The 16,357-nt window shown below is 38.7% G+C and overlaps 3 protein-coding genes across 5 annotated transcripts; 2 read left to right on the plus strand and 1 right to left on the minus strand.

The window, feature by feature from the left end:
• Positions 1-1,051: 1,051 nt before the first annotated feature.
• LOC140010151 (uncharacterized) lies at positions 1,052-3,629 on the plus strand. 3 transcript variants are annotated; one of them, XM_072056603.1, is made up of 4 exons: positions 1,052-2,047; positions 2,796-2,885; positions 3,040-3,107; positions 3,351-3,629. In XM_072056603.1, the coding sequence occupies exons 1-4, from the start codon at positions 1,355-1,357 to the stop codon at positions 3,493-3,495; spliced, it is 996 nt and encodes a 331-aa protein (XP_071912704.1). In that variant the 5' UTR covers positions 1,052-1,354; the 3' UTR covers positions 3,496-3,629. The 3 variants fall into 3 exon arrangements, with proteins under 3 accessions (XP_071912704.1, XP_071912706.1, XP_071912705.1); XM_072056605.1 differs by having other exon boundaries at positions 1,054-2,047; positions 3,271-3,593; XM_072056604.1 differs by having other exon boundaries at positions 1,058-2,047; positions 3,354-3,629.
• LOC140010152 (sugar transporter ERD6-like 6) lies at positions 3,596-9,476 on the minus strand. The gene is made up of 18 exons (XM_072056606.1): positions 9,194-9,476; positions 9,030-9,092; positions 8,844-8,933; positions 8,691-8,750; positions 8,538-8,603; positions 8,372-8,437; positions 8,179-8,254; positions 7,505-7,569; positions 7,334-7,426; positions 7,101-7,181; positions 6,872-6,956; positions 5,267-5,313; positions 5,118-5,180; positions 4,945-5,004; positions 4,739-4,798; positions 4,565-4,624; positions 3,989-4,103; positions 3,596-3,898 (listed from the first exon to the last, which is right to left on the minus strand). The coding sequence occupies exons 1-18, from the start codon at positions 9,383-9,385 to the stop codon at positions 3,786-3,788; spliced, it is 1,455 nt and encodes a 484-aa protein (XP_071912707.1). The 5' UTR covers positions 9,386-9,476; the 3' UTR covers positions 3,596-3,785.
• Positions 9,477-10,931: 1,455 nt separating this feature from the next.
• LOC140010428 (uncharacterized) lies at positions 10,932-15,246 on the plus strand. The gene is made up of 2 exons (XM_072057413.1): positions 10,932-12,370; positions 14,883-15,246. The coding sequence occupies exons 1-2, from the start codon at positions 11,109-11,111 to the stop codon at positions 14,902-14,904; spliced, it is 1,284 nt and encodes a 427-aa protein (XP_071913514.1). The 5' UTR covers positions 10,932-11,108; the 3' UTR covers positions 14,905-15,246.
• The last annotated feature ends 1,111 nt before the right edge of the window (positions 15,247-16,357 follow it).

The following is a 16,357-nucleotide window of genomic DNA, read 5'->3' on the forward strand; positions in this document are numbered from 1 at the left end:
ACATGTGAACTGAAACGGTGTCATATCGGTCGTCAGGAATTAGGTTAGCCAACCTTAACCGGAAAAATGTCGGTAACCGTAGTTGATCCACTTAAATCAAACAAATCAAAGCCGTAAACCAGTTACCAACTCATTCGCGATTTGATTACCCGAAGGCCAATCACCAAAAAAGAAAAGAAAAAAAAAAAGGGTTCAACATTTGGTTAAATCTTTCACTAATTACGTACGGTGGATCTAAACCTCTAGAAGCCCATGTCGGAAAGTTCTCAGGACAAAACAGTACCTCGAATTGGCTCCATCAAGAGTAGTCCATACTCCATGGCATATGCAATTTAGGGTGGAATGAAGTTGGCAGTGTGGTTGATCTAATTAAACTTCAAACAGACCTTCCACAACGAATTCAAATTATTTAATACTAATTAAGAATAGTTAACAGTGACCGTACACATAGTCACAGACAACAAACTAAGATTTCGTGCAAGAAATTGTTCAATCAAAAAGACTTTTTTAGCCATGTGGCCCAGCAATTTTGTCACATGACTTTCTTAAAGCTAAAGCAGCTTAAAATTATGGAACAAACTAATCCCTTTTCTATTTGTCCAGTGTACAAGTAACATCCCAAATGTTAATGCAGAGATGGGATGTGTAGTCGTAGTATTCAGCGTTGAGGCAGTAAAATCCACGTCCACGAGTTTCATGAAATATCTATAAGCTGCCTGCAGAAGAAAACGGTGAAATAAACTGCACGAAACCGAGATATCGATGTTCAAAGGGCGATCGACTGAAACAGCACGCAAAACTTCATTTTACTTGTGTGTGTTGCAGAATTGGTTCTTGCAGACCATTCAGTTTATGGATGACGCAGAATATGTAAGAATCAGAAAGATTAAGCGTGTAACTAAATTTTGAATATGCAGTCGCACTAATTTAACGTCATATAATTCGAACATACGGTTGATAAGCGATAGAGAAAAGCCACAACCATTCACAGATTAATTCCTTGGGCTTTATATTTTCAACTTTAGACGTTAATGGGGTAGAGTACGCAGTTCCAAACAGGTAGAGATACAGGGAACCGAGTGTCTCAACTCGTCATCGCCATTTTGCATTATGTGATATGGCGCCCACAAATCAACCGCAGCAACTGATAACAACCCGGCACCAAACCAGCCTTGTCTAATACTCTGACGTCTTCCCTCCTCCGTCTTAAGTTTAAAACCCACCGCTAGCTGCCTGCTATGATCGCTCCCCAAGCTAAAGCCATCGACCTCCCTCTCCCCATCTCTCTCTCCCTCTCTGTCACACACACACACACTAACACACGCTCACGCACACGCAGCGCCACTAAATTAAGATGGTTAACCTTGTAGCAATCCAAAAGCCAATGTTGCATGGCCTAATGAAAATGGCTGGAGTTGTACCTCAAACTATAGAAATCGAGTCAGGCACGGTGATGAACTTTTGGGTTCCAACTGAAACCGTCCCAAAACAGAAAAAGTCCAAAAAACCCACTAGCTCCAACAACGTGGACGAAATCAACCTTAATCACAACATCCTCAAACCTAAAACTGCGAAGCCAGTAGTAGTATTAGTCCACGGCTTTGCAACTGAAGGGGTCGTCACTTGGCAATTTCAAGTGGGTGCTTTAACGAAGAAGTATTCGGTTTATATCCCCGACCTACTCTTCTTCGGCGGTTCAATCACTGATAGCTCGGACCGGTCACCGACTTTCCAGGCCGAGTGTTTGGCTAAGGGGCTTGCGAAGCTGGGGATTGAGAAATGTACGGTGGTGGGATTTAGCTATGGTGGTATGGTGGCATTTAAGATGGCTGAGTTGTACCCGGACTTGGTTCAGGCGATGGTGATTTCGGGCTCCATTTTGGCCATGACTGATTCCATTAGTACCACAGCGTTGAATGAGTTGGGGTTTTCTTCTTCTTCTGAGCTGCTGCTGCCAACTTCTGTTAAGGGTTTAAAGGCACTTCTCAAAGTGGCTGTTCACAAGAAGCTTTGGTTCCCCGATCGGCTTCACAAAGACTTTCTTGAGGTTAGTTGAATCAATACATTTTTGCATGCAAAAATCATTTTTCTAACTTTTTTGTTTTCTGAGCATTTTGTTCTTGAATTTTGAATTGCATGGCAAATTAACCTATTTTTTTTTTTCTCCTCTTTTGTTTTTGGTGAAAACTGGGGCTGACTTTGCTTGATAACAATTGATCATAATACGTTAGTGGTGATGATAATTTGATCTAGCAATTAAAGTTGATATTTCAAAGTTTAGAGGTTTAAGTTTAAAATTCTTATCCCATCTCCACACCTTCCCTGCTTATGGTTATCAGGGGACAACAGAAGAAATTTTCAAAGGGATGGGTTTGTGGGTTTGTTCGTATAAAAGAAAAACCTTGGTGGAGCCGAGCAACTAGTCAATAGCTTCATATAATGGGTTTCCGTACAATCTGAAGAAAAATACACTGGCGGTGGAACTGTCCAAAAGAAATGAGTCTCTTGTTAACTCTCTTTCAAAGTTGTACATAATAAAAAATTTCAAGAAGAAGATGGGGCTGGTTACCTACTACTACCTCTGCGTAATAAAGAAGACCATTCACAAAATTATTTGTTTTCTCAAACTGTAGGGTAGACTGAGGTGACGCAGGAAATGAGGAGGTAAATTTGACATTCTATACAAAAAAAAAATGGTAAAATCTTGAGGAAATGAGGCGCTGCAACCCACCCCTCATTTTGGTAACTAGAAAGTTTAGAAGCCAAATTGATTCAATATACTCACTCCGATGCAGGTTATGTTCAATAACAGAAAGGAAAGAGGAGAACTTCTTGATGGTGTAGTAGTCAGCAACAAGGATGCTACCATCCCCACATTTACACAGGTGACTGATGAATTCTACATGATTGAGGACCGACCACCTTCGCTAATTAATTAATTAATTAATCATGGAAACAAAAGATAAACTGCCTTCTCGCTTGATCATTCCGTGATTAGGACTAATTAACCGTAACATCTTTACCATATGCCTCTCGCAGCAAATACATCTTTTGTGGGGCGAGAATGATCAGATTTTCAAGCTCGAGCTAGCTCAGAACATGAAACAGTAAGTTTCTGGATTAGTTTTCAGTTCATCTCCTGTATCCATCCCTGTATGAAATAGCACATCTCCTTCACTAGGTCTGCTACAAGTCTGACGTCCTTCGCCATGAAACATTTCTTTATGTATATATATTGTTCACTAGGATTATCTATCTGTCTGTTAACAGTTGTACTCCCACACATGGAGTCATTACGATTGACTGCTATACGGACTGATGCTATTTGATTCTATGGTACTATCACTAAGCAGGCAACTGGGAGATATGGCGACGATTCAGGGCATAGGGAAAGCAGGGCACCTGGTTCACCTAGAGCGACCCTGCGTCTACAATAGGTGTCTTAAGAAGTTCCTTGCTTCCCTGAAAGCAGATGAAGCGCAAAAATTCATCTGATTTTCTGAAAGAATTCATCATGTCCTCTTTTTGATTTCCTTCCTTTTGTTAACATTATTATTATTACTGTTTAGTAGTATTTAATTAATTGAATCAAACATGAAATTGGTGTGGTGTGCCCACACTCAGCGGAATTGATTTCCTTGCATCTCCTCTTTGTTCCATTACAGCAACATCTGACACATGGATACCAGAAAGAACAATTAAAAGCAAAGATACTTTTCACACATTTTTATTACTAACAAAAATTTCACTTGGAGGTAGTCGATAGGGGATTCGAGGAAAAGATATCATCTGAACGACCACTGTATTTCCTCCAACGTTCTTCCTTTGGTTTCAGGAACCCAAAGTCTAACAAACACTACTGTGAAAGCTGCTACTAATGCATAAATGGCGAATGTTCCTGTTGAGATCAAATTAAAATATCAGTATACATACGAAATATGCATGTCTCCTTTTCTCTGTGTGTGTGTGTGAGAGAGAGAGAGAGAACCTGCGCTGCTCCATGTCAGTAGCAAGTTTGCCGTCATTGTGACCGCTGATGCTGTGAGCCAATTGAACAATGTTGCGACACTGCCGCCAAGACTTTTGATGTTCACCGGAAGTATCTGCAGTTATCAATTCAAACACTTGAGAGAGGAAAGTTTACAATAACTTTTAACTGTCATTTATGCTTCTCAATTATTTGACCAATATTTTTAGTGCCCATGAAAAAGTTATTCCAGAACTTTCAAACTTCGTTGTTGCTTAAGAAAGTCAGTCATATTGCATTGCCTATCCTTTTCCATTTAACAGGCATTTTGTGATTTAAGAATTTGCCCAGTGCTGCAAAGCCTGTCATCTTTGTCAAGGAAACCTTGTTGAGACTAATAAACCTGCAATAAGGTATTGCAATTTTCACGAAGTGACATGAAGAGGAGATCAAATTAGAAGAACCAAAAATGTTGCGTTTCTTTCAGCAACTAGTCTCCAAAGTCGAATAATACTTCTTTCATTGTATGATGAAAACAGAGTTCATTTCTTTAATTGTAACTTCTTGTTTTCAGCCACAAGATTGACTTAACCATACCTCGGACATTATAACCCATGGGACAGCTCCAAGCCCTAGAGAGAAGCCAATCACCAAAATCTGGATGGATAGTTTGAAAAAAAAAAAAAAACTGAGAAATGCCTGTGAAGTTCACCAAACAATTAACACATGCACATAGAGAGAGAGAGAGAGAGGATGTTAGGGGAGACATACCACAAGACCAACCAATGACAAAATCCCTAATACAGAACGAGAATTTTCAGGTATGAAATCCTGCAGTGGTAAGAAACTTCTGGTTATGGGGAAGAAGGAAATCATATATCATGGTGACACTGAGGTAAAAGATCTAACTTCTCTGTTCAAAAAAGTAGTGAACAAACTAGCAACAGCTACACAAGGAAAGCTTCAACTCTACTTGCCTCCAAATAGAATGCGATCGCAACAAGAAGACAGCTAGCTGTTGTCACTGATGAGGATACCTGCAGAAACAGGTTACAGACTTCAAACTGTGAATTGTTACAATCTAAAAGAGATTATCCCTATAAAAATAACTAATCTTAAATTCATGTGTCATATTTTTAGCTCTACGCACCAAAAGAAGCACCCTGCGACCGGCTTTATCTATCAATGACACAGAAATTCCAGTTGCAACCACCTACATCAATTATGGGAAATTATCAGCAACCACAACCTTTTAAAACTTGAAAACATGTCATGCAATATGCAATAATTCATTACTACCTGAATAGCCCCAAGTCCAAAAGTTGCTGCTTTGCTAGATGAAATTCCTGTGCAGATTTAGATGATATGATCAAATTCTTGACAAAATACATTGTTTTACCAGCTACTGCAAATCCTAATTCCAGTATCAAAAAAATTCTTCTGAACAAGTGTTGCACTAGTTTGGAAATGCTCTCTGATTTTATATATCAAGAGGAAACTATCTGGCTAAGGACCAGCACAGGCTAATAGATGTCAATTTCTCGCTAGTTATTGATATGAATGGTTCGAACTAGCATATACTCTAGTACAACAGGGTGAAGCTTGATTTTTCTGTGACACTAGTTTAAATTTTCTGCATGCATGTCAAATTGCTCGACTTAGCAGGTGTGTCATGAAAAACTGATGGAACACAAGTGGATATAAATAAATGGAAATTACAGGACAATTAAGTCGAAGTTCTTGGATTAAAAACAGACTACCAATACAAATCAGACTAATTTAGCTTAACGTTACCACTTCACTTTTCCATGTCCAGAGTTGAGGAAGCTGCAATCTACTTATAGTAAAAATTAATGCGACCTTTTGGCTGATAAAAGATCTTAAAACTAGATTGAGTCTGTGTCTTTGTCTCAATAACTTATAGCCAAAAACTCAAGGATGGCCAACTAATCAAACAGATCCGCATCAAAGCCTGATGAAGGTTGATTGAGTCCCAGATGAAGCATCTCGAAGATTTGGTCCCAAAATTAACGTTCGATTAGATTTCTACTCTTAAATCATATCCATGTTAGCCTACCAGTGTTCAGGTATGCTGTAGTCTAGGATATAATTGTTATGTCATCTAGTTCTAAACCATTAACAGGAAAAGACAAGGGTATGCAAAAAGAATAAGAAAATCAAATGGCACCTCAAATCCACCAACAAAAGCAAAAGATGCATAGATTTCTGCATGAACTGAAGCACTCTACATATCAGTATCTAAAGTTAAGTTGAAAAACCTTGTATCTTTGACCCATGTCATTCCAAAGTAAAAAATTTAACATAAAGGAGCTTATATTACACCATCATCCCACTTTTCCCCTCAACATGCACCCCCCAAGCACATTTTAAAGAAGATAAAAAGGCAAAGATAATAGAAAGATTCCAAAGCTCTATATATCAACTCATAAGTTCCACTAAGTCAAGTTGGTTCATCTGCAAAAGTGATGTATAAGCATATTGTGGATGCTTTTCATGGAAGACATATAGAAAATGACACTCCTTTAGCAAATAAGCACATTTATATCCCAAAACTATAACTAACATCAAGTGAAAACATGGACCATTTGCAGTCAGAAACAACAAATACATGAAACATGCCTACAGCTTCTATTGCATCAGTAGATGCTTTGGCAGCACCATTCATCAATATTAGAATGCAAAAGTCTTTAATCATGTGAGATGCAGTACCCAAGAATTAATCCACATCTTGTGTCTTCCTGGATGTGCGCCATGCTACCAAGACATTAGCCAAATAAATCTTAGGAGAAGCAAGGAAGCATGGAAATAAGTGAGACAACCATCTACTGATATTCTGGATGCAACAAGGCATTTCATAATTGAGAACCAAAAAGCTAAACTCACCAGCAGATTTAAATATGTTGCTGGAATAGAATAGAACACCATTGATACCACTCAGTTGCTGGAGCACTAGTAATCCAATTCCAAGCTGCAAAACATGTACTGATTATCAGCGGAAATACAACAGGGCCTCTAGAAAAGGCAAGTTTCCTAATTTTTTCAAATTCCCCGCCTATAAAAAATTCAGATCTATCACAAAAAAAATCAATGAATTTCATAGAGCACAGTATACCATCAAAGGATACCAATATCGTCTTCTTTTAAGCTCCGCAAAACGTATAGTTGTTCTCTTGGTTGATGATCCCACAGATCTCTGTAGCAAGGAACATGCTTGTAATATAGAATCAGAAAACTCAAACAGGATTTCAAATGCAAAAGATAAGCAAACATTAGCAGATCTTGCATAAAGCTTTCAGTTTTTTAAGTTTATGTGCAGTAACTAGAAAAAGAAACTAATTGCAATACCTTGATCTCATTCACTTCAACTGAGATGTCTGTTTCAAATCCACGCAAAACTTGTAAAGAAGTTTCAAAATCTTCATTCAGCCCCATTTTAGCCTATGACATAAGGCAAGAAAGGATCAGCTAAAAACCAAACCACAAACAAATCAGTTGGTGTTTAGATCATAAGCATACCAACCAACGAGGAGACTCCGGTATAAAAAAGAGACCAGGAATCAACAGTGTGCAAGGCAAAATTCCTGTAAATAAGGTTTCAAGTCAGAAACAGCTACACAAAAGTAATAATCATAATATTGAAATAAGATCTTCAATGTGTTACATCCGACTTGTCCAAGTAAATCAAATCTATGCTGAACATGTAAAAGCAGTTAAATACAAGAATATCCTCCTCCAGGAAGAAGCAACAAAAATTTCTGGCCACTAACTAGCCCTTATCCAAGTACTTCATCCTAATTATGTGCAAAGGCGCTAGAAAAACAGAGGACATTGCACCAAGTATCTAGTCAATTGCTAAATTTAAAATTATGAATTTGCTTCAAGATAGTACTAAATTGGAGATTTGAATGCTTTTTTCAGGACAAATATTTCAGCTATACTTTGTGCTCAAAACGCATCCTCTTTCAAAGCTGCAGAAAACTAGTATCCTTCGCTTTCAACCAAAAAATGGCTTAATGTCTGAAAGATGAATGGCATGCTCGGCTTTTAAAACAAGTATCTCCACTTCCACTCTCAGCTAAGAGCGAGAATCAGGTACTGCACACAAATTTCTAAAACAGTATGCCTTCTGAGACAACTCAAAAGTTGATTTTCAGCTCACAGAAATTTGATACAATTTTATCACAACTCACCTAGGACAGCAAGCACTCTCCAAGGCACAAACATTCCCAGTAGATAGGCGAGCATTATTCCAATTGTGACTGAAAGCTACAGAATATCGCCAGAAAAGGTCAAATAACGGATGTTTACCATCAAATTTGATTACAAAGTAAAGAAGGATTGGCCTTAAATTAATTGATTTAGAAGGCAATGAACAAAACGAACCTGATTTACAGAACCCAGGCTTCCCCTTAAGTTCTGAGGCGCTATCTCTGCTATATACACGGGCACCTATATAAAGCGAAGTTCTTAACAAGTACCATTTCTATGGTATGTCCAACTGATAGCTAAAGACATGCTGTTGAAAAGTATGTTGTAGAAAGGGATTTACCGTGTAAGAAATAATCCCCACACCGAATCCTTCCAACAACCTTCCCAGGAATAAAAATGACGAGTCCTATACGATGTGTCATGAGAGTAAGAAATATGTTGACTACCAGGTAAAATTTGGACACATTCTATCATCCAATGAGTGCCAACTCACTTTTGCAAATGAAATGGCGAGCCATCCAAGTATATTAGGAATTGCAGCTATCATCAATGACTGCATTCCAAACCTTAAGAATTTAGAAAAAGAAGATGCATGTCGCACGACTGATTGTGCAAATTCAACAGATTTAATATAAAAATTTCATACCCCTTTTCGTCCGACGTATTCAGCAATCTGCCCGCTTGCAATTGCACCAACCATTGCACCCACATTGGCCAATGAACCAAATACTGAAAACTACAATCCCATCCCACCAAGAGACTTTATCAATAATAATAATAATAAAAAGGAAACAGAGGACAAAAAAAATAGTTTGAATAAGAAGAGATGGACCTCTGAAATGGTGAGTCCCAGATCATTGATTATATCAGCTTGCGTAGGACTCGAATATCCACACTGAAAACCTCAATCATATAATTGCAAAATGTCAAGTACATTCTTAATAAAATGGCAAGTGAGATAAACAAAATGCTATGGAAAGAAGTGAGGAAATATACGGTGAATCCGAACTGAATGGGTCCCAAAGCGACGATGGATACACAGAGGAAAACGGAAATGGATTCTCTGATCATTTGGGCGGAGGAGCCCATAATGCTGGACTGCCTCGACGCCATCCTATACCAACTTCCGGTATGCAATAAGGGCTTCCGAATCCCATCTTCCAATGCCGAATCATCTCTGGAACTCATCGTATTCCCAGCCTCGTTAGCCTTGCAGAAAAAAAAGTTTTTATTCTACAAGATAGATTTATTGATGAAGATGTAGAAAACAGAGGCCGTTTACAACGGTCTGTCTTCTTGTTGTTTGTCTGAAGAAACAAAACGAGGAGACGTCGGGAGTGGCGGAGAAGTGAGAAGGGGGTGTAGGCACGTGTCTAGTTAGGGTTAAGACACGTGTCTAATCCAATCTGGGCAAATTATGCTGTGTGGGACCGCGTGGGCTCTGGTGGGGCTGGCATTGACCGGCCGGTAAATTAAGCGCTCCGATCGGGGAATGCTCACCTGGGGGCTGGGACATGAGTTCAACACGTCAGCACTAGATGGAGCATTAGCTGTGCTTAGTGGCCAATCATAATTCATGTACCCCAAGCAAGTGCACAGATTGGATCCAGACACATGTATACATTCTTGGTTTGTTATATTTTCGTGATTTTATAAGCATATGGAATTTTTGGAGTTTTTTTTTCTACTTTTCTTTTGGAGGACGGCATGTGGAGTTCGAAGATACCATGAATCATAATAAAAATAACTTGCAAGGAAAGAACAAAAAGAAAGAACTTGCAAATTTGCAACAGATAAAATTTAGTACCAAATGAACTCTAATCCAATATGTTTGGATTGTAAATTATTTGAGATATTTTTACTGTAGCATTTTTTTGTGATGTGATGTATGTGAGATAAAAAAATAATTGAAAAGATAAAAAACTGTATTAAAAATTGTAATGGTGATATAAACAAATATATTTGGAGAAATAATCCACTGTCCAAACAAAATGTTCAGTGACATAGGCAACTCGTGTGGTTTTGCAATTTGGACTTTAACGTGCTTTCGGATCCTCCTCATGTTGTAAGGTGTGCCATTCTCAGTAATCATAAGTGGATAATTATAAGAATTCTTATTAGCGATTTATGATATTAAAAGTATATTCTAATCGATGATAGTAATCGAAATTGAATTTATTTAATTTTTTAATAAAAAAATGTTGAAATCCTTTAGTACTTGACTGATGAACTCGTTAAGTATTCTATACATACAAGCGTGGAAATTTTTTTCTGTCTTTTTTTAGAGTTATACAGAACTACTTTGTAATGAGATCAAATATATAGTTTATTTGACAAGAAAAGCTAATTGTGATTAATTTTGACAAGAAAAGCATTTGCAATTAGTAATTTCATAAAATTGATTGAAAAAGTCCAATGACGAATTTGCATCTGCATGCGAACTACACAAAATTCTCGCGTAAAAAGGAAAACCTTGTACTACTAGATTAATTCTTGTCGTTATGTCCACGGAAGATTTGACCCAGCCGAGGTGTTTGGCCAGTCTTGCCATTAGCCAATGACTTGTCACTACATTTCTAGATTGACTTTTTACCTCCAACAAGAACCAACAATAGTAGATACTAGATAGTAGAGACTAGTGTACCCGACCCGGTACCCATCCCCCACCGCAGTCAAAACGCCCCCCTCCAGCCCCGACATCATCACAGCAAGAAGAAACAGGCCAAGAAAACAACAGCACAGGTGAAACTTCTGCCGTAACGACTCCCAATTCTCAACCCTCCACCACCAAAACCACCGCTACCCCGGCCGCCGTCGTTGTTATCCAGCCCCCTTCAGCAATTCTTTCCTCGTCTTCCACCGCCGCAGAACGGAAAATTCTAGAAATAACATTTTGATCACCGCCGCACACATGGGTGAACAAACCCAGGTACAGACCCAAACCCAATCTCAATCGCCGGCATCGTCTCAACCTAATTCTGATGTAACATCCGCAACACAGCCCACTCCTGTAGCCGACGTCTCCATCAATGCCGACGTTTCCCAGAAGCCCTCCAATCCTTCCAAAATACCTATTCGACCTCAAAAAATCCGAAAGCTGTCATCTAACCCTACTTCCACCATTGCCACCACCCCCGTTGTTCTCACCGCCGTTAACTCCTCCTCCATGCCCACCTTGCAGACTTCCGAGGCCAAAGCCCTACAAATTACTGATTCTTCCTCCTCCCCTTCTGCCATTCCTATTCCGACCACTGCTTCCTCCTCCTCTACCACCACCACTACCATCACCTCCACCTCCGCGTCGACCAGCACTGCTGTTACCTCCACCACAGTTTCCACACCCACGGCATCTACGCCCAAGAATCGGAGGCGTAGTGCTGTCCAATCAGCTAGGGTTCTGCCCCAGATCATCAAACCCCTGTCGGCCGAGGGTGAAATCAATGCCGCTCTCCACCACCTCCGCGTTGTTGACCCTTTACTTGCTACCCTGATCGATACCCACCAGCCTCCGGCATTTGAGTCTCACCACTCCCCATTCCTTGCCCTCACCAAGAGCATTCTCTATCAGCAACTCGCCTACAAAGCAGGCACCTCAATCTACAATCGCTTTGTAGCGCTCTGCGGTGGCGAGACTGCAGTTCTTCCCGACAATGTGCTGGGTCTATCTGCTCAGGAGCTCAAGCAAGTCGGTGTCTCTGGTAGAAAAGCCAGCTATTTATATGACCTCGCAAATAAGTATAAATCTGGGATTTTATCGGATGAAACTGTGGTCAAAATGGATGATAAGTCATTGTTTACCATGCTATCCATGGTCAAGGGAATTGGGTCATGGTCAGTTCACATGTTCATGATTTTTTCACTGCACAGGCCAGATGTTTTGCCAGTGAGTGATTTGGGAGTGAGGAAAGGAGTGCAGATGTTGTATGGATTGGAGGAGTTACCTAGACCTTCACAAATGGAGCAATTATGTGAGAAATGGAGGCCATATAGGTCAGTTGGTGCTTGGTATATGTGGCGGTTTGTGGAAGGAAAGGGATCACAGAATGCTTCTGTTGCTCCTTCTGTAGAGGGTGCTAATGTGCAGCCATTGCAGCAAATTGAGCCTCAGCAGGATGCACAACAGCAACACCAATTGCAGCTTCTGGAACCCATCAACGGCATGGGGAATCTCGGGTAGTTGATATTTTGCTTTAAAAATCTTTTCTTGCTTGTAGATAATCAACTCATATGTGTTTTCTGCTCTGTGTCAAGGCATCATTGTAGAAATTTCTTGTCAGATTAGCTACATGTTGTCATATATGTTTTTTTGTTTCACATGGTAAGCGGGTCTGCAAGGGGGAGTATATGCTAGGATAAAAATGGTATCAACTTTGATGCTTATCTGTTCTAAGATCCATGAGGTAATCTCACTAATTGGTTTCAGAAGGATGAGTTGGTGTTACCTTGTTCATGTGCTTGGTAGGTTGGAATTATATTCCATTAATTGATGCCATTATTGGGTTTTGTCTTTTTTTGGTTATAAAACATGCAAATTAGGTTTTCATTTGCTTGTTCGATGGGGAGCAGTTGTGCCACTAGGTATGGTTGAATTGAACTTGTTTTACATTATTAACGCCATTGTAATTACTATGAAAAGGTTATGGAAATGGCTGGAATTATAAAACTTTGGTATTGTTTTTGAGTTGTTTATAAATGCTGAAAATCACAGCTTGCGGGATAGGCCATCACTCAGAGGTTTCCAGAAGTCCTTTATTACTGTTCTAGATTGAGTCACTCATAAATGCCAAAAGCCACAATGCTCTAAACTGATGGCATAATCAAAACGATATAAAAACAAAATGCGTTTCATCGTGTTGGGGGACAACATATATGAATTCACTAGCTATCGCCAACTGCTTTATGAGCTTATGTCTGAGCCCTCTTACTTTATGTGATGCAGTTGTGTGTTTGTATACACAAGTTTCTCTCTATCCCTCTCTCTCAAATGGATGACTACATTTATGAAATAAACTGTTGTTTAATTCGGAACTAGCTTTTCCATTGTTTCGGTGAACAACCTACAGTCTAACCAGGGTATGTAAACTTAGGGCAAATCTGGCACAAATAGATTGTTGTTGTTTCTTCTATTTACTTGTGTCATGTTAGCTGGTTGCTTCCTGTTGCAAGTGTCTGCCTTTTGCTGCGTATTTACTGTTTCTTTGTTTTGGTGTGACCTTTTCATAACTGCAAGTTCAACATGAGTTGCTTGAAATGTTGTTCATAACTGCAAATTCAACATGAGTCGCTTCAATTGTTGTCCATAACTGCAAATTCAACATGAGTCGCTTCAATTGTTGTTCATAACTGCAAATTCAACATACTCACTTCAATTGTTGTTCATAACTGCAAATTCCACTTGATTCACTTGAATTGTTCATCATAACTGGATCTTTCAAATTGTCTGGCTCTTTATTTTTTTCTTTAATAAGTTTAGCTATGGGTTTTGTCACAGGAACTGTGGGTTTTTTTTTCCGTTTTTGGCTATTATGATATTTGACCTTCCTGTTTGGTTAATTAAAACAGAAAGAAATAGTTAATGCTGAATGTGGATTTTTCATTATAAGATATGCCTCTTCTTAACCATTTCCCACTACCCACCTTTTGACCTGTATAAATAGGACATGATACTTGTAGTTGATAACTCATAGGTTCTTGAGTCGCTAATGCATGGCTTCGTGTGTGGCCTTGACATGCTGGCCTTTGTGCAAGTGTTTTGCATTTATAGACTAGGTTTTTGAAAATTTCACAATGATACAGCATTTTGAAATGGTAATATTCACATTTCTTTCCGATATTTGTGGATGAATGACCGCAATGTACATTTGGCTGTAACAGTGATTCTTTTTATGGTGAAAACAAAATTGTAGTATTAGCATCCGCATGTTGACATTTTTCTTTTCTGTTTAATTACTCAAATTCCATTTTCCCACCTTTTGCCTGTTCATGAATGCGGTATATAGAACCAAGGTTTCTGTTAGCAACTTTAGAGCATACCTCAGTAAAATTGTTGACCACAGGCTTGATTTAGGTGACTTGCATATTAGGATCTGTATTCCATGCCCCCAAAAAGTCATGCTTAAGTTTCTTATTCATCCAAGTTTCTGGAAATGTAAGTAGAAGGTTGTGGTTGGTCGTGTTGTATATTCAACATTGAAGAGTTAAAAAGTTTACTATTGGTTATGCTGCTAGTGCAAAATTTGTCGTGGTTTCGTGCTATCAGCTGTCGTAACATGAACCCTGGTGATGAAGGGAGCTATTTGTCATCTTAAATACGAGTAAATTTGGTTCCTGGACTATGAATATATGATGTTGGCATTGCTTCACTATCTCCATTCGCCTTTTGTCTGCTTGTCAATTTAACCTCTTCTCATGAGAAAGGTTGTGCCTCTCATTGACAGAATTAAGAAACAGGTAATGCTGTGGATCCTTAAATGGATAAATCCTATTTGAAAGGAGATGTTTGTCATAGGCCATAGTCCACAATTAGTGAATGACGTTTTTTGGTAACTTAGGTTACTAAAAAGCTGGTACCACTTGACGCTTTGCACTTCCGTTCATTGCTCTTTATGGATACATGCAAAAAGTTTTGATCTTATAATTCACAAGTACACTGACAAGTGTAACCAGATTTGGTCTTCTGTTGTAGGGCTTGCATCTGGGGCCAATGACGGGGAAGAAAGTGTTCTGTATCATTACATTAGGAATTACTAGTCTCTGTCTGATCCATGGATGTAAAGAATCCAGTGCAAGGGTTTGTTGAATTCCGGAAGAACCTGTCGTATATAGCTCCAACATTTTATATAACCTTGGGGGCTGTATTTGTAGAGTATAGTTGCGAACTTGTTGAACAAGTTGTGCTTTTAGGTATTGAGGCTTTTATTGATAGTTAGGAAAGGATAGCTTCCATAAAAGACTGGTATCACCCCTCAGCTCTTGATGCAATTGTTTAGCTACTGCGCGTACATTTTATCAACATATAAGCTTTTATTTCAACACTTCGTATTTACCCATGTTTGTTTCTTGTGGTGGACCAACCTCATTCCCAAAGCCAACATGATTTGACTTTATGTGTGTGTGTGTGTGTGTGTGTGTGTGTATATATATCATTTGGCAAACAAAATGATAACTCTTCAGTGTTTTCTTTCTCGTTTCTATTCTTGTCTGTAAAATAAGGTGCAAATGAATAATCTAGTCAGAGCCAAGTTTTGACTAAATGAAATGGACCTCGATTAAAAAGTCCCTTTCTTCATCTTAAAAAGTTGATTGTGCAGTAGTATTTCTTCTTGTCAAATTTTTTAAGTTAAAAAAAGAAGAAGACAGAATACTTAAAATCTAAGACAAAATTTTTGCTTAAGCGTCCAAAATATACAGCTGTTCCAAATTTGTTTGTATCTGTCATTGATTAACCCATTGCTCAAATTCCGAATAGTTTTACACCCAATATACAAATTACCAATTCAGCACCTAGTGATTAGTCATATTTGGAACATATTGCTCAAATTACCATTTTTAGTTTTACAATCTCTAAATTAACCTCTTTCTCGTAGATTATCCAACATAAGTGGTTAGCCGTGGGTTAAAAAAAGGCAATTAAATATGTGTTCACTAAGAACGTAAAAATTTTTCTGTAGAAAACAGCAACCCAAACAAGAGGGACTGAAGTTGTCAAACTTTGAACGTTTTCATTTTTTTTCCTAGTAAAAAAAAAAAGTTAAAGTGAATTTATCTTTGATCACTTTCATAGATCAAGCATGCTTCATATAAGCATTTTCTGTTTGACGCATCTTCTGTACATGCTATATATGTGTGTGTGTGTGTATATATATATAGTTGTCAATTATGGGTCATGCCATTATCGCATCTTTGTATAGTGTTGTTGTGGGCTGCGGCCTGTAGAAAGGAGAAAGAAGGGGGAAGAGTTAACAACCAAAACCATCTCTGGCCAAGAAATCCAGACATTTTGCAAGAGGGAACTAATAGGACTTAGTTCAAGCCCAATACGAATGTTACGATCCAGTGCACCTGCAGCCAATCCACTTGATACTTAGTGGAAGAGAATTATCGAAGCAAAATTTAGAAAGACTGAAATAGAGACTGAAAGCTTATATAGAATTTGAATTT

The sequence above is a fragment of the Coffea arabica genome, chromosome 7c (genome assembly GCF_036785885.1).
Source record: "Coffea arabica cultivar ET-39 chromosome 7c, Coffea Arabica ET-39 HiFi, whole genome shotgun sequence".
Lineage (NCBI taxonomy): Eukaryota > Viridiplantae > Streptophyta > Magnoliopsida > Gentianales > Rubiaceae > Coffea > Coffea arabica.